Here is an 18,289-nt window from a genome sequence, read left to right on the forward strand (position 1 = left end):
TAATAAAGAAAAAAAAAGATCATTATTTCAATGTGACAAATATGTGACGATGCAAGGCGAGCACACGAGATATTAAGCAAACCAAACGGGCATGATGAAATTCTGGTGAATTAGTAATAATGTAACATATAACACAGACACACACAACTCACACCTATGTACCGCAGAGCTATACAAACAATACGTGCGTACACGTGCTACGACGCAACGGGTAACGGGGTGGGGGGTGGGGGGAAAAAAACCGGGGAGAAGGGGAAAAAAATATTTATAGCCTGATACAAGAGCAAATAGATTCGATTATATAGGTAAGGAGACATACACAATCGAAAAAGAACCGATGAGAAAAAATAAACTCAAGAGCGTGTGTTCCTTTTATTAGATAAGCTGAATGACGGCACTTGCATTGGAAATAATTATAAAAAAAAAACGGATGATCAAATAATTAACCGTGTCTCCTTGATAATAAAACAAGAAAAAACACGATATTTTTATTCTTCTGAGGTGCGACACGCGGAAGCGGGAGTAAGAAGTGATTGATATCGATTGCGGAAATTAACATTTAAGGAAATATATGATTAATATTATAATTATTATTGAATAATTATTATTAAAGTGGTGGTAAGAGTTGGAAAAAAAAAAGAAAATTTATTGAATAAATCAACAAAATAGTGTTACACAACAATTTATAATTATAAAATTAATATTACAATTATTATTATACTGTTTCTTATTATATTGTCATTAAAAACAAATTTGCAAAAAAGTGTGCTCTGATAATTTTCGTAGGAACGTGGGATGTACGTCAGTACTGGTGTACGTCGCTCTGCAGTGTGACGGATTTCCTATGTATATATATATATATTTTTTCTTTTCCGAGTTAGAAGTAAATGGAATACAGGCCAAGTGTACAGCACACCGGAATTTGCAAATATTCAAGGCGCACAAATGCGTCCCGCGCGCGCGTTTATCTCGCCTAATATAATTATTTCTAGTTCGGCGATGACCTTAAAATCGTCCCCGATTTACGGTCCGCTGCAATTGTTCGACGAACGAATAGATAGACGAGGGGAAGGAAAAAAAAAAGAAATGCGCTAACTTAAATTACGCCCGTAATTCTTTCTCTTCTCTTAAGGGAGAACATTTTTTTTTCTACATATTAATGTCATAGAGGATATTTGCGAATGCACTGGGTGCAGTTCCTCACTCTTGGCGCGCAGGATAAATGCTTCGCGAGGTTCAACGAGAGATGGTTTTATTCAATTTATTCGCCAAGGACGCGATCGATATTCGAGTTCGCACGGACAACTTCGGTGGGCTTATATTTATAAGTCCCTTCTTATTTTTTTTACACTTGCATTTTCCTTTTCCCTCCACGGGAAACGTCCGTTTCGTTTTTTCGCGGATCTTCGCGGATATACGAATATTCGTTCTCGTTTCAAAAATTGGCGGAAAAACGCGCTAGGGAAAATGCAAGTGAAAAGAAAAAAAAAAGACCCCGCTATTCGATATTGCACGCCCTGTCCCCGGTTCCGATCGCGGCGAGGTTGGACAGCCTGCAATCGCGGAGAGGACGGATCGCGCGCGTCGCGAATTGATGCCGCGCTCGAATTACATCCCTCGATTTTCCGGTAAGTCGTCCGCTCTCTTCTTTCCTTTCTCATCCTTATATGCTGAATATGCTCTTCCATTCATTTCTCTCTCTCTCTCTCTCTGTCTTTCTTCACATCGCGCGCGCAGAGGAATTGATCGCCCGATCGTGCGGTCATTGCGGATCCGGGGCGAGTTTCGCGTAGCCGAGCTTCTGGAGCACCTCCTTGATCTCGCGGTACACCGTCGGATCCTCGATCGTGCTCGGAATCTGGAAAGGAAAGGAAACGTCCGTGACGTCTGTAAGCTGGCGGGACGGAGTGGCGGAACGAGCGGGTGTGTAAGTCTTTCGAATTTAAAGCGAGATTCGTCTCGCGTTTATACAATCTCGACTCGATGTAACATTAATTAATAATATACTGTTTAATCCTTGCACTTCGCTCTCGCGGGCGGGGAGAATACATGAAATGACGAATTCAAATTTCCGATTGATTCCGATCGAACGCGCGTCGCACGTATGTACGAGAAACGCGTCGACGTACTCGACGGAGATTTCCGTGATCGCGTGCTTTTATTACTATATATATATACTCGTTGTTCCTACCTTGACTTGCTTCGATCGCGCCAACGTGGCGATCGACTTTCGGATTATCTTCCCCGATCGCGTCTTTGGCAGCGCGGTAATAGCGGCGGCGGTGCGGAAAGACGCGATCGGCCCCAGCATGTTCCTCACCCGCGTCACCAGCTCCTGATTTATCTCTTCCTCGTTGCTTATCGCGTCTAAAGGAAAAAGGACCCTTTATTAATGCTAATTTCAAATGCAGTTATATATTGAGATATCTCTTGGATTTTTATTAGCTCCATGTAATTGTTTTTTTATTGTATTTTAAATTAATATTCGGATTATTATTAATAATCAATATACACTCGAACTATTACATAATATATTTATTAATTTAGGCTTTGATCAAACTGCTGTCAATTTAATTGATTTATAGATAGGCAGAATTACTTATAATAATAAATGTGAATTTATCGTCCCTAATCTTTCCTTTCATATGTCAACAAAAAAAAATTAATAATTCTTTTTGTAAAGAAATACAATACAGATGTTGACACATTAAATAGTACAGATATTATTTTATAATTAATTTGATTGAAATCATTCCTTCAATACTGAGATGTGTATTGAAATTTATGCATGGAAAGAAGAAGAAGAATGGTTTTCAAGTATTTAAAAATTTAGCTACATACAGATCTTTCTGTATACAGAAATTAATTTGATTGAAATTATTCCTTCAATTGTGAGATGTATTGAAATTTATGCATGAAAAGAACGATTTTTAAGTACTCAAAATTTAGTTACATACAGATCTAAACATAATTATATTAAACTGTCAAAGTAATTATATTGGCTCGAACTGGCTATTGGAATGTTAAATTTTTTGCATCATTATCATCATGTTGTTTGAGCGTCCTACATATAATTATTTTGATGGCAACATAATATGTGTGTGCGAAGTTATCACTCCAACAATAAAATTCCATATTAGTTCTGATTCGAGTTTCCGCTTCATTTTGAAGAGACGAAGAATTATCTATAATTTACAACAAGAGTTCTGTATGTGTAAGATTCTTAATATGTAAGATTCTTAACAACAGTTTAATTTAAATTTAAAAAATGGGGTGCTAACTTCTTATAAAAGTTTAAATTAAAATTTTAAATTAAACTAATTTTACATACGCCTTAACATAATTATTTTTAGATCTGTATTTGGCCTAATTTTTATATACTTCAACAAAACCGTCCCTTCTGTGTGTATACGAAGTGGAAAATTTGTTGGATGTTGAAGATAAAAGCATTTCTTTCAAGGTACCTTCGGAATGCATTATGAACGTACCTTCTCGTCTAACGTAGAGGCACAGCGGTACTTCGCCCTTCGTATGATCGGGTACACCGACAACCGCAGCGTCCACCACGTCGGCATGAGCTAGAATAATATCCTCCAGCGCTGCCGTGGATATTCGATGACCGGCTACGTTTATAATATCGTCATCCCTCGCTGTGACGTAAACGTAGCCGAACTCGTCGATGTACCCCGCGTCCATCGTGTCGTAGTAACCCTGCAAGAACGAGATTTCATCTCGCGATCGACATAATTAACCCCCGAACTTAATTTTTATCGACAGATCTTTCAGCATAAATTTGGAGTTAATCTTTTTTTTTTGGCAAAAATATCTTCGACATTGATGTACATATATATTTTTTTAAGATTTTAAACGATCACGAAAGAATTTAGCGAGCCAAGTTTCAAGAAAAAATGGGATGGAGTAAAAGAAGTAGAATAAATACACACGCATCAGGCTAGCTTAGGTATGCATTGCATGTACATTTGCTCCATGGCATCGTTAGCATAATTGCAAGCACGCGGTATCATATACGCGTATTTACTTACCGGAAATGTCGAGAAGTATACTTGCTTGAACCGTTCGGATGCCCGATAAAGGGTCGTCATGCATCCAGGTGGCAGCGGTAACTTTATCGCGATACGTCCGAGTTCGTGTTGCGGCGCTTTACTCCCGTCGTCGCGCAGAACGTGTACTATCGACGATAAATTCATAAGTGATTTTAGGAGGGATGGACGAAGAGTTTATTACGGAAGCGGAATTGCTCGAACAGGGTGATAATCGAATGTACATAGCGTCGTGAAAAAAAAAAAAATCGGTGAAAGCATTCCGACCGAAAGCTGAAAACGATCGAGGGGACTCACTTTCGTATCCGGGTATAGGAAGTCCCGTACTGAACTTGGGCAAATTAGCGTAATGACCATATCCTAAGCACAGCGCCGTGATGGGGTGTCCGGATTCCGATTGCCACCAATTATTTAAAATGGGCACTTTAAACGCTTTCTCGGCCCAGGCTTTCGTTTCGTAATCGCAAAACTCGCCGGCCACGAATATCGTTTTCAAGCTGAAAGAAAAGTGATCTATATGAGGAGAGAATCCGTTTCTAATTTGTTTTTGTGAGAATTTATTTAACTATACATAAAACAAAGCTTGCGTATCAATCTGAATAATACACACATATACATTTTTCTTGCGTAAAATTATACTAAACGGAATAATTGCGAGCATTAATTCTTTTTTTCTCAAGGCCGGTTGTTTCACCTTCCGATTAACTATGTGGCAATTCATCTAATGGATAAATGCCTGTGCCAACGCTATTGGCCCAATAGTCATTTATCTGTTAGATAAATTATCGTATAATTTAGCCGAAAATGGAACGATTGGTCATGCATGCGAATTGTATAGTGCATTGCAATTCGAAATAATTAGATATCGTGATCGGAGAGATAATCCACTTGTTTGAAACTTACGACTTTAACGAATACTTTCTTCCTAATAGCGTTTCCGGATCCGCTCGTCTTATAACTCGTAGAGCAGTGGGCACGCAGAATAACGCATTTACGCTATGTTGTTCAATAATTCTGGGGGGGAAAAAAGAGAAGACTTTCTTAAAATAAATTATCAACGTTAATACATCAAGAGATGATAACGTTAAACGTGATATCGTCGATAATCCAACAAAAGCTGAGTAAGAGATACAAATTGAACTTCGAATAAAAGAGATTTTCCTCTGTCAGAAAGTGTCATAAATTTCTTCCAAACAATATCGCTTTAACAAACGGTGATTCATACCTGAAATATTGACTAGCATCCGGTGTTCTATCGGGTTTTCCTTCGTACATGACGCTCGTCGCGCCGTAGACGAGGGGACCATAGCAAATGTAGGAATGCCCGACGACCCATCCCATGTCGGAGGCCACCCACCAAACAGAGTTTTTGTTCATTCCGTAAACCGTTTCCATGGTCCAGCAGAGTGTCACCAGGTGACCGCCGATTGGCCTTATAATTCCCTTCGGTTGCCCTGATATCAAACAGTTCTCGTGATCGCATAACTGATCGTGCATGATTTAAGGGTTCGATCAAAGAATCGACTTAGTTTATTATAAAAAAAATTAAAAGTGACGCGCGATAGATAGTTCCGAGAATGAAAAAGGGCGAGAGAGAAAATGTTTCCAACGGGAAATGAAAAAGAATTGTGTGAAATCATTTCCGGGGGCGTCGCTGGGTTTCTCTATCTATTAACTGCGTACATATTTCAGGAATTACCTGTAGTTCCCGATGTGTACAATATGTACAACGGATCGTTCGCCTCGACCATTACGCACGGATGAGGTTTCGATTGCTTCATGAGATCGTCCCAGTCGAGTTGCGACTCGAGTAACGGCGACTCCCACACATTTCTTCTTTGAAATACGATACACTTCGGCTTCGGTACAATGATCATATCCATGGCGCCGTTTAGCATAGTAGTATACCTTCGAGTTAAAGAAAGAGCGTAAAAGGACTGAAAGAAGCGTTGAAGGTTCAAGAGTTTTAAATAGAAACGTTTGAAAAACATGCAATATTGTCAGTGCAGAGAAATTGAGAGAGAATTTTGCATTATAATGCGTAAACTAAATATTAAATGTTGATATATTTTTTATCAATATCAATCGATTAATTATCAATATCAACGTGCTAATGTCTATCTAACATTTTTCTTAGAAAACTTTCTAGGAATCTGTTGTAAACATGCTGCTGTCTAAAGGCGCAATTTTGGTGAATTTTTCAGAACACCTTGAATAAAAATAATCACTTAATGTTTAACATTTAAGTATTAGTCGTACTTAATCACTTTGGACGGTTCGAGGCCGCAACTCGCGGCGATAACAACCTTCGGCTCGGCATGATCGATTCTCGACGCCAGTTCGCTCGCTGCGAATCCTGAAACGCAGTATTACCGGCAAGTATAATCGCATTGTTTTAGTAATCGAATTGATAATTTTGTTTTGAAATATTTTTGACCCGGATCCCTATTATCACTGTCAAAACGTTTTAAAAATTCGCAAGGATAATGCTGAAGTCCAAAGGACTAGATTTGTAAATAAATCCCTCTTGTTTTGAATAAAGAAATAGATAGGAAGTATATCTGAGATATACATATATAAGAAAAATTACATAAATATGTGAATTTTAATCGTAGTCAATTCTACACGCATGTTCTCAATTCGCGCACGTTTTACTATATCGATTCTACTTCTGACGCGGAAGTCCACATGAAAAGAGACACTACGCACAGTGTATTATTAGCAAAATGAAATTTATTTTACGTAATGGCGGCGATTACCATCACCTTGTTATTACCTCCAAAGACCACCGAGTGAATCGCCCCGAGTCTGGCGGTGGCGAGAATCGCGATTATAGTCTCGGGGATCAGCGGCATGTATATAATCACCCTGTCCCCTTTGCGCACCCCCAGATCCGCCAACGCGCCCGCCAGCACGGACGTCTTTTCTAAGAGCTCGTTGTACGTCACTTTGCGTATTGACGATGTTTGGGGGCTGTCGTGGATGAGGGCCGTCTTCTCCCCGTACCCGGCGTGCACATGACGATCCACCGCGTTGTAACAAGCGTTTAATTCACCGCCGACGAACCTGCGTGAGAGAGAAAGAGAGAGAAAGAAAAAAAGAAATGAGTTCTCTTTATAGCATATAGTCGTTTCGCAGGCTACATTACACTCTCACGAGACCAATTAGGGGGATTTTATTTCTAAATGTTCCCAAGTAAAGCTCTTTGTAAATCTCGCGTAACGCGTCTACATTTAAACGTAACTTCGCGTAACCCATGATTCGAGGCGGTCATAAATTGTTCGTCAATGAGAGAAACGAAATATACACTTTTCTCTGAAAAAAAATCCGAGATTTCCTAAAATATTTAGCGAAATGTTTGAAAATACAGAACCTTCGCAAAATAAAACGTTTTAAAAGAAATAGAAAACAGGAAGATTATTTGCAATAAGTTTTTTTTTTAAGCTGCGTTTGAATGATAGATTGAATAATCCCTAATAAAAGAAGATTCGTTTAATGATTCTTTTCGAAATATGTACCATTTGGTGAATGGCTCGTTAGAATTGTCCAAGACCTTGTGCCAAGGCTTGCTCCAGTCGATACAATCGGCAATCTCGCTCCAAAATTCCTCCGGGTGCTCCAGCGACTTCTTGTACGCTTCTTCGTACGTAAAGCACTCGTTCCAATGTGGGCTCATAATGTAATCTACAAGGGAACAATAATTAAAATGACGGTAATCTTTTTGTCACAAAAGCACAGCCTGCGGCCGCCTCTGACCTTTGACGAGACTTGCCATCGCGGAAATTTATCATTAAGTCACGTTACGGAACTAAACAGGGAAACTGTATCGAAAATAGTATTTTGACAAACTTTATAAGAAACAGATCTTAGTTTGTTCTAGTCCGCGTTATTACTGCTTCAATATTTCTTGCCTCGCAACTAGGGAATTTGCATTATCTATTTAAATTTTCTATTTGAAAGAAACGTTTAAAAAATACAGTCACGTTCAAAACTCCAGGTGCGCTTAAATAAATTTCATAATTTATATAGTATGTAGATATGTCGAAGTAAATACAGTAAAGTTTATTAACACAGCTTTATTTATTAATAAATTATCAGTATTTAATATTTCGTTACGCTTCTCTTCCGTTTTATAATTTCTGTAATTCTTTTTGATAAATTTTTCTACTAGTTTTCTGTAAGTGGATTTCGTTGTTTACTTCCATAATTGCAATTTGTAAATTTTATTTCAAAGTGCATTTTCAATTAGGGATCTTTTTCTTTAAATGAATCTTTAAATGTCTTTCCTTTAGTCTCTCGATATTTATTTAATTATTAAGCAATAAATTTCGAGAAATCACTAAAAGAAGAAGTAAAATTCGTCATTTTTCAGAAAAACTTTATTAATAGCGTATCTCATATAAGTTTGGACATGACTGTACCGTTCATAGTTATCTCACTAATATAGTATTTAAACACAGTTTCAAGTTCTTCTGTAAAAAAGTTGTAAACTAGTAAATACAATTAATGTTTGCTTACAAGTTGTAAACTAGTAAATACAGTTAATGTTTGTTTAAAAAGAATTTAAATGAATTTTTTAAATATCTCTACAATAAATAATGAGTTACCAGACATAATAGCAACTCTTCAGTGTGCTTCAGTGTGCAGTGTGCAGAATTTTTACTGATAATAAAAAATGCACATATATCTTAAAAGAAATTATTATTACCTATAATTACATATTTTACTAAGATATTACACGGTGTGAACTTTTGCGCACCGGTATTCCTCTTTATTGGCACGTCTTATCATCGAGATTTCATATCGAGGAGAGGCTAAATTAAATTTCATCCCTTACGTGCAATTTATCTTCTGCAATCTCTCTTATTAATTAACTATAAGTCAACGCGATCTTGACGCTTCCTTTTTTCTTCTATCGCCTCGTTTAATTATCGTGAGATAATGGCGCGAGGCGATACGGTATTTTTCAGAAACGCCTCCTTGGCGCGAAGATACAGACTCCGACTTTTTATCCGGCATGAATAATTTATACCAACGCGCCGCGCTTTGCACGAGAAGTTCGTAGCAATTTTCTATACGGGCCGTTTTCCTTTAGCGCGGTCTCGCCCACGTGTTTGTTTCCGCGTATCGTGAATTACGGGGGAGGGGGGTTACGTACGTCGCGTGTGCGATACGCTTGCCTTAATACACCCCGATATCGGCGAGGTCGCGAATAACCGAGAGAGTCACAGGGAGAGCCAACCGTGGACCCCCTACACGACTTTTCCGTCTCCTATCTCGTCTCACTCCGATTTTTCCCGTAACCCACGCATCGCCGCGCATCCCGTGGGGCCACCACCGCGATATTTATCCGGAGAAATTACGAGGAAATGTAACGCGACTGGGGAACACACGATGACTGGAAATGAAAACGTTCGGGACGTTAACTCGGATTCCTTACGACGCGTAGAGATTATGATTTTTTATATATTTTTTTTGTTTTTATTTAAGTGAGGATTCGAAAAAGCTCTTTTCGCGGGGAAATGACGGGAAGATCTGTCGTATGGATGATAGCGAAAAATGAAAAATACATAGATCGTCGTGTAGTACCTTAGAAAAATATATTTTTTGGTGAGATACGAAATAAATGCATATTTTATCCGGCATTCGGATATGTCATGTGAAATTTCAATGTTATTGAACAGGGAGACAATCAACGATAGAAAATAATTTTTTACTTATAAAGAAAACGTACAGAGAAATTTTTTTTTAGCTTAAAAACAGTTGAAAAGGATTAAAAAGCTGTTTTGATTTAACTGATTTAACTTGTAAGGCTATAATTAACTTTTACATATACCTATTCATGTTGGCATAGAGAAAAACATTCTGTGATAAGATTCAGTTCAGATATTTTAAGCGAGTTTAAAATATTCAAACAAATCTTAAGAAGTGTAACCGAACTCTCCAATTGGTCTAAAACTCATATTTTATGGCTTTCGAAACGTAGAAATCGTATTTACTCGCCAAGAGACGTATTGTCCCTTCTCGTCTTGTTTATTGTGTAACGTACCGTGCAATGCAATAAAATCTCTGCTTTTAAATACGATTGTATAATCAAATGAAAACGAAAGTGACAATATTTCTTCAGTCGAGTCGTTTTTTATATGTCTCTAGGCATGGACTGAATTTAATAATAACTGTTTTTAATTATTCTCCTTTTACTGAAAAGTATTCACTTCCGGCGCTCTAAATTCAGTTTACTCCCATGAGAAATTTCTTCTGGGATTACACTCAGCTTTTCTCTCTCTTTTTCTCCATTATATGTGACAGTACTTTAGCGTATTATAAGATACCGCTAAATTACTTTACGGAAAATGTGATGTAATATAGATTATTTTATGGAAACAATCTAGTATATTTATATAATCAACCGTACAGAGCGGAGAAAGAGAGAGAGAGAGAGAGAGAGAGAGAGAGAAAAAAAGAGGGAAAAATTATTTTAATATGTTATGTGCAAAGTTCTGGTAAGAAAAAGCCACGGCTTGAATCTGCTGCGTTGAATATTTCAGCATTATGTCCTCCTTTACAAACACATCTTTCGCGAAAATTCTGCGGGGATTTGGGATCGAGGAATTCTCAAGATGTGTATCAAGCTGTATGGTACAGCGGGGTAATTTGAACAGTGAGGAAATTTGGATAATAGTAAGCATTTGCAAGAATTTCAAAAAAATAATTAGAGACGCTTTGTTTCATATTTGTGATTAGCAACATAGAGAATACTTTGGTCTACATATTCATATAATTGTTAAAAAATATCTAATTAATCTATAGATCTATATTAATATAGATATATATTAAGCAAGGTTAGCAAAGAATTTCTGTTGTGACTGTAGATTATAAGACTTTGCTATCTGAAGCTTTTATGGAATCTATATAAAAAGTATGAAAACAATATAATCTAAAAATGTTTCCTGCCCGTATTAACAATTATCACGTCGACTAGTGGCGCATTTTGTTCAGTTGTTTTAATATTATATTACAATGTTTTTAAGTCGGCGTACGGGGAAATTTGAATAAATTTTTATGGGGCAATTTGGATAACGCATTCAGTTTCCTAGAATATTTATATTTCAGCTGTTTTAAGATAAATTTCATTATATTAGACATTAAGCATTAAAAAAAAGAATGCTCAATTGAATGGGAGCAAAGAGAGCATGGAACAAGCCGTTAACGTTGTAGCTGTCATTGATGATTTCTGCTGCATATTCAATTTAAGGGTAAAATTATTACTTTTCGAGAAATTGTTCAAAAAGTTTGAAATTATTCAAATTACCCCGCTGTATCCTATAGCATCTTATTTCAGAGAAATAGAGAGAGCTACGCAACCCGGAAGCAACTTTATCAGAGAGAATGCGCGGAAGCGAGTTCTGACAATAGCGAACCGGATGGCTGTGAGCGATTTTCGGCTCCGGGGAGTCTGTGTGGTCAAATCTAGGTTGTGCCACAGTTAATATATATATATACCTATATGTCTTCGTATAGATGTCTGTCGTTGATCTTCCAATTTTTACATCTTTCACTTAGCTTAGTAATTAGTTGAAGTAATTTACGTTATTAGCAAGATTAGAGATGTAAAAAAAGTTTTTTTTTTTTACTTTTTGAAAACCAAATGAAAAACGAATTGGAAGCACGCTTATTGTTTCCGGAATTTTTACAGTTCACACTAGTAATTGACATCTTAAATATGCCTGTTTTATAACAGTTTGACACACACACACACACGATTTTTACATAAAAAATTAATAAAACAATTTCACACACACACACACACACACACACACACACACAGAGAATCGTACAACTGACAAGAAACGACCATAAATGTCTAATTCTCGTTCTTCTAAGTAAGCTCCACAAATTTACATATTTTTACGTACAAAATGACATTTAAAGACAAATTAGTCATTAACTTCGAAACAATATATAATAAATGTAAATTAACGTTAGGTATACATAAATTAAATTAGATAAATTTTAATTGCTCCCCTCAGGGTTACAAATACTTTACACATATCTAATGTTATACTAATAACGTACTAATAAACGTACATACTAATTGCAAAATTCTGTTAAGACAAACGGAAATGTCCAATCATATTTACTCATGCACATACATTAACTGTCTTTTTTTTTCTCGATTTATGTAGAGATAAAAAATCCATAAAATTTTCCTACGAAAAGGAGGAAGTAGGAAGCACATCGATAATTCTATTTCACTGCCGATTACGTGCCTATGTGCTCTTAATTCGTGTCTGACTCGCGTAATTTGTCCCGGAGTAAGGAGTAGAACAAGTAAAGAGAGAAAGAGAGAGAGAGAGAGAGAGAGAGAGAAAGAGAACAATATGATACAGCAACTGGAAAACAGCAGATGCGCCCGATAATTTAATTCAAGCGCTAGGTAGCGTCAACAGATCTCCCGTTCCCGATGGAATTCGACGCGATCGACGCTAATCAAAGCGAATATCGGGTAAAATCTGGATGGATGCGTAGTAAAATCATCCGTAAAGTGTTCTGTGTTTTCAAGGCTGTTAGCGCGATTCGGTATCGTAGAAATATTTCAAGCTTTTGTTATACACTTTTGTTAATTCTTAAACGAGTAACATCAGTCTGTCGAATGTATCTTCTCTCTGTTATTCGCACACTAATATTATCAATACTATGAAATGTTAAATGTTTTTACTATTTAATTATTTCCTGAAAAAGAATCATAATTGGCGAATCATAAAAACTGCAGATAATTACTGAAAATCTCACGAACATCCGATCTATTAAAAAACGATTAAAGGGACTTTTTTATGTTGTAAATAAATGACAAAAAGTTAAAAGCAGTAGAGATTGTATACAGATTACAAATTATAAGTTATTGATAGTTGCAATAAAATCAATCTTGCTAATAAAGTAAATTATTTTATTAATTAATTATTAAGCTCGTGGAAACATGTAAAAGTTGGAAGATCGTTGAACGAGGTTGCCTTTATCACAGACATCTATACGATCACAGACCACGATTTCCTCCTTGGGACTTTGTATTGAAGAATATAATATTTCCAAAATTTTTTTAATACTTCCTTATTTTATCTTTTTTCTCGTTAATCATGATAATCGATAGCGATCCAGAATTAACACAAATCGTCCGATAATGAATCGAAAAGTTGAGTTGAATCTCAACTGAACTACTTGGCAATCAATCTGATCAGGAAGATAAATATGATAATTACATTTCGCGCTTATTTATGAGTTTTCTCTCCTATATCGCAAACTTATTGTTAGTACTGCATTACAAGAAAGTCGAAGTTAGAGGACGGGACAGTTAAAATATATTTTACTATATGTATAATACATAATTTTGTTCTTAATTAATATGCAATTTACAGCGTCGTTTGTCAGTATATAATACAAAACAATGAAGCATTAAATTGTAATCTCTTTAAAAGGTGAAACCATTGATACGAAGCGCAGGGCACATACATACGTTATCTAAAAGCATCTCTACGTGCATGCAAAGTCATTGGCGTAAATGTAAAACAGGCATGTTAAAAAATGCAGAAAAGACGGATAATTCGGTGTAGCATATTTTGGTGTATCAAAAAACGATCAATCTTTAAGAGTACAAGTTTAAAATACGTATTGAACTAACTCGAACAGACTCGCAGCGCGTATTTAATCGACCGTTACGAAGGACAGTCTCTTTCGGATCGAATAATCATAGGCGGCGAGAAATGGAAATCGTTAAATTAATTACAATATTAAATGGAAGCAGCAACATGTGGAAATAAATATCTTGTGATAAGAACTGACAAAAAATAATGTTCTGCTTCTGTGTTTTCTTTAATTACTCACGTTTTCTTTGAACTGTTAAAGCAGAATCAGAAAAAACCCTTACTAATAACATATATAGTTCACAATTATTTTCTTTTTGCTGAGATAATACATTGTCTCAGCAAAAAGAAATGTCTATATTTCAAAAAAAGTTACATAACGATATTAGACGATGAAATTGTAGTTGAAACTTTATAGAACTTTGACATTTTAAAGCAATCAAGGTTTTTTAAACGAAAAATTAAAAAAAAAATTGATTATGATAGTAAGCAGCGTATCATTGTAAACAGCGACTGCAAATACACAGAGTGTTTAGAAAATTGGGAACTAATTTAAGACTCAAAAAGAAGGAAAAAAAGCTTAGGTAACTGCTTATTACAATCTATTTTTTAAAAATCTTTTTGTTTAAAAAACTTGATTTTAAAGTGACTAAGTGCGCGCGCACGCACGCACGCGCGCGCACACACACACACACACACACACACACACACACACACACACACATCTTAAAAGTCTGAAAGTAATCTACGTGCAGGTTACTATAGCTTTTTAATTTAAAATTTAAGTTTAAAAAGTTAAAATTAATTATTTATATAGAAATAGAATTATTAATAGAAATTTATATTTACGTATTCTTCTATTCTTTTTCGTCATTTATTTGTATTAAAGAACCGCCAACCGGCTTGTGGGATTGACTTGATATTTATACGTCATATGAAATTTGCATACAAAGTGCAGGAAAAAAATCGGATGGATTGCACTTAAAACCCGAATACGAGAATCGACACGAATTGTATAAAAACTTCTTACAGAGAGAAAAGAAGAAAAAAAGAAACGTGCCGCTTTATTGCACACGGCGCCTTAAGTTCGTATCGACCATAAGTTGAATTTATCTATTCATGAATTAATTATATAGAATTATATAGAATTGATTTTATCTATTTATTTTATTTATTATTTAAAATGATTTTATATCAAGATAAAACGCAGTCATGTAATTGTTGCACTCATGTAATCATTTACTATGCTCATTTCACCGAGTTCTGTTAACTTACACTGTCAGTTCTTTCTACTTAATGGGATATAAGAGCGTATACATACCATTGCCATCTCCTCTTCGTGATATCCTTGGACGCACGATGCGTGACTCCAGGCATGTTTTCCCCGAGCTTTCGGTCTCGGCGTCCAAGAAATCAGGATTCATCTGATGCAGCATTTTGAGGCTGTTGATCCGAGCTATGTTCAAAACACGAGTGCACTTATAGTCTGTAGTAGCAATAGCGTCTCTGTGTCCACGGAGTAGGGTCCATCCACGGTGTGACAAAAACTGTTTAAAATATTCATAGAATAAAAAATTTTACTAAATATGAGATTTATTAATGTATGCATATTTATAAATGCTGAAATTCTCAGCGCAACTGACAGAAATTACATGCTGCACAGACGTATGAAAATGACCTAAGTCTCAATTTGTGTTGCAAAGCATCAAATTCCGGAAATCGTACGATTACACGACAATTCGGAATGTTAATTTAAAAGTTAGGCTCGCATCTAGGTGTCTAAACGTTTGGCAAATTTAATTTCCAATTATTTAAATAAATGTAAATATTAAGACTCAAATTAAATTAAGACATATTAAAATCCATGTTATCGTAGTGTAACACCGAAGTAACATCAAAGTAATGTAATATCAAAAATCGAAATGAATGCTTCATAATATTTTAATTATTAAAAGTAATGTTAACGTTCTAATTATAAAAAAATATTCACAATACGTTATATTACAATTTGTATTGCAATATTATATTTTTACAATGTTTTTTTCTCACACATAGTTTTTCTCGCTTTAGAACTTTTTCGTGAGATTATTGTTATATATATATGTGAATACATACATTCATACATACATACATACATATATACATATACATTTACATATATATGTATATATGTATATATTTATGTATATATATCACTTTACAATTACCGTGCGATATAACAAATATGCGTAATACATACTTTATAGATACACTTGTGGAAAGGAGATGTGCGAGGACATGTGTTTCGTAGAAAACTAAAGTCGTACCTCCAGAACTGAAAGCCAAATATGTAAAATTGTCCATCACGTGACGCTTCCTGAGTGAACCGTTGATCCATAGGTCATCGCATTAATTTTAAATCATTATGACGACAATTTGAGTTCTAACAGAGAACTCAAGATGAGAGAATGACAGAATCCAACTGGACGTTATTCCTGTAATTCGTCGCTTTAATTTTAGTAACATATTTTTTGGGAAAAATTAAAGCCGGTCTTTAATTAGCAACTCTGTTAAACTAGAGTACATTTCTAGAGATTGTCTGATTAGTGATTTAGTTAACTACTTGCTTCTCTCTTATTTGATTGAAACTTAGTTAATTTTGAAAAGAGTTTCACACACAGCGCATAAAAATGATACAAAAGAAATGATATTAAAAATAATAAAATATCATGTTAAACATTAAATCTAATTCCAATCAAATAATAATAAAAAAAAACTATAGGAGTCGACGCGATAGTATGCAAGTTAACAGTGATATATACAATAAAATATACAATAAAAATGTTTAATAAAGTCAATAATTCAAACAATTCAAACATTTCGGCTTACATTGTAGCCATCCTCCACGACGTAAAATTAATTGAGTAAAAAAAATTGTTATAATGTAAAAGAATAAATCTAATTGAGAATATTCAATTCGTTTAAATATAATTATTAAAATAAAAATTAAAATATATATTAATAAATATTGTTAAATATTGTTAAATATAATGTTAAAATGAATATAATCATTATCAGTTTTAAACCATTTAAGTATCCAAATTTAACCATAATCTATAACATCATAGTTAATGACGCTTATGGGCTAAGTGTTTAAATATATATAAGTTGTAAAAATAACTGTATTTCTCTCTTAGAATTGAACAGTTTTCTAACTGTTCAATTAAATTAAAGGTTTTTTACGTAGTTAAATTAAAATGAAATTAGACCAAATCTAACAATGATAGCAAGCATTAAAATATATTTAAGTTAATTCTTTTCTTGATAAAGATTGATTATTATTATGTCTTTCTATCTGTACAAAATGTAATAGACGGAAATTAAGAATAACGATGAAATGAACTAAATTTAAAAACTAATTAATCTATTAATGTTTATAATTTGAATTGCTCTTGAAAATTAAGAAGAGGCACATATCTTTTTTCCCGTCGATTAAAACGAGATAGCTAAGTGTTATATAAATTATAGACTTAGCATCGTACTTCAAAGTTTAAAAAAGGGAAATTTCTTTTTTTTTTTTGAAGTATGATTCTAAATCTATAATTTATATATAATACTTAGCTACCTCATTTTGATATTAACATAAGTAGGAGCATTTCTTTCGACTGCATCTTAGCTGAAAATTTTTGGAAGATTAAAATTCCGTGGCGTATCTTAGACTGTATTATGTAATAATATATATATATATGAAATGCCTTATTCGACATAGTTGGATATAAAAACGATTTATTCTTCAACAAATTATCAAATATTAAAGACCATTAAATATTTAGGTAAAAGAAGAGAAAAGAGATACGTTGTCACCCAAGTAGTTATCTGCCTACACCGTCCCGCCGTAAATATCTTAACGCAAGTTCGAAGCAAATGTTCACCGGTAATATCAAACTCGTCTCTAATACAAATAAAATCTATATTCGCATCTGCTAACCTTTAACATACAGAATCGAAAGAGTCACGCGATTTTATTCACGATTTCAGGTACTTACGTAAATAAGCATCGATGCAAATCGTTGTGTATCACGATTTTTTTCAGCTTTTCTTCGGACACACAATTTTATATATACATTAATAATAATATAATACGCAAATTTGTCCAAGCACAATTATAATCTTTAACCGAACGACCGAGTTATATGAATCCTGGGATTTTCATAATTTTCTCGCGTTGTCGATCGCCGATCGGACGTGAATGAGCAATGTAACAAAAGGAATAAATTTGTATTTAAATTAGAAATGATTTTACGGCTCAACATTGACGGACGCGTGGACAATCTCTAACGGTGACAGCTGGTTCACGAAATGAAGAATCAATAAGACGGTGGAAGGCGGCAATAAAAATATCGGGTTTCGATTCCACTCGTCCTCTTTTAAGAGCGTTCTCTCTACAATTGCACCGATTCGGTAGGGGGGGGGGAGGGAGGAGGGGGAGAAAAAAAGAGAAGCCCAACGAAAAGCGGAATCGTTTCTCGTTTCCCTCCTTTTTTAACGTTCGATACGACTTCGAAAAATTCGAGATTGTAGCGCGAGGTAAAATAGTCTCTTTTTTGCGGC

General features: G+C 35.0%; 2 protein-coding genes across 6 annotated transcripts in view; one reads left to right on the top strand and one right to left on the bottom strand.

Moving 5' to 3' along the window:
- Positions 1-1,663: 1,663 nt before the first annotated feature.
- On the bottom strand, positions 1,664-18,009 carry LOC105448804 (acyl-CoA synthetase short-chain family member 3, mitochondrial). Of its 4 annotated transcripts, XM_011687578.1 has the most exons (14): positions 17,725-18,009; positions 15,939-16,173; positions 15,021-15,246; positions 7,580-7,745; positions 6,838-7,127; positions 6,321-6,417; positions 5,761-5,969; positions 5,287-5,515; positions 4,965-5,075; positions 4,359-4,558; positions 4,044-4,189; positions 3,489-3,711; positions 2,192-2,367; positions 1,664-1,858 (listed from the first exon to the last, which is right to left on the bottom strand). In XM_011687578.1, the coding sequence occupies exons 2-14, from the start codon at positions 16,074-16,076 to the stop codon at positions 1,763-1,765; spliced, it is 2,307 nt and encodes a 768-aa protein (XP_011685880.1). In that variant the 5' UTR covers positions 16,077-16,173; positions 17,725-18,009; the 3' UTR covers positions 1,664-1,762. The 4 variants fall into 4 exon arrangements, with proteins under 4 accessions (XP_011685880.1, XP_011685879.1, XP_011685881.1 ...); XM_011687577.1 differs by lacking the exon at positions 17,725-18,009 and having other exon boundaries at positions 15,939-16,623; XM_011687579.1 differs by lacking the exon at positions 17,725-18,009 and having other exon boundaries at positions 16,006-16,084.
- The window catches only part of LOC105448801 (myosuppressin), a 33,545-nt gene continuing 17,108 nt past the window's right edge, over positions 1,853-18,289 (top strand). The window contains exon 1 of one of the 2 annotated variants that reach the window (XM_011687575.1): positions 1,853-1,923. The gene's annotated coding sequence lies outside the window, so the exon portion shown is untranslated. Of the gene's footprint in view, positions 1,928-18,289 lie in introns of both variants that reach the window. The other variant, XM_011687574.1, reaches the window with a different exon arrangement.

The sequence above is a fragment of the Wasmannia auropunctata genome, unplaced genomic scaffold (assembly GCF_000956235.1).
Source record: "Wasmannia auropunctata unplaced genomic scaffold, wasmannia.A_1.0 LD336078.1, whole genome shotgun sequence".
Taxonomy (NCBI): Eukaryota; Metazoa; Arthropoda; class Insecta; order Hymenoptera; family Formicidae; genus Wasmannia; species Wasmannia auropunctata.

What these genes read in the sequence shown, in the direction of transcription:
- LOC105448804 (XM_011687578.1), bottom strand. Translation starts at nt 16,076, where the DNA reads ATGGATCAACGGTTCACTCAGGAAGCGTCACGTGATGGACAATTTTAC. An exon ending in ACGAAGAGGAGATGGCAATG is followed by an intron (nt 7,746 to 15,020) that starts GTATGTATACGC and finishes GTTCCCTTGTAG; the next exon opens with ATTACATTATGAGCCCACAT. An exon ending in TCACTCGGTGGTCTTTGGAG is followed by an intron (nt 6,418 to 6,837) that starts GTAATAACAAGG and finishes ACTGCGTTTCAG; the next exon opens with GATTCGCAGCGAGCGAACTG.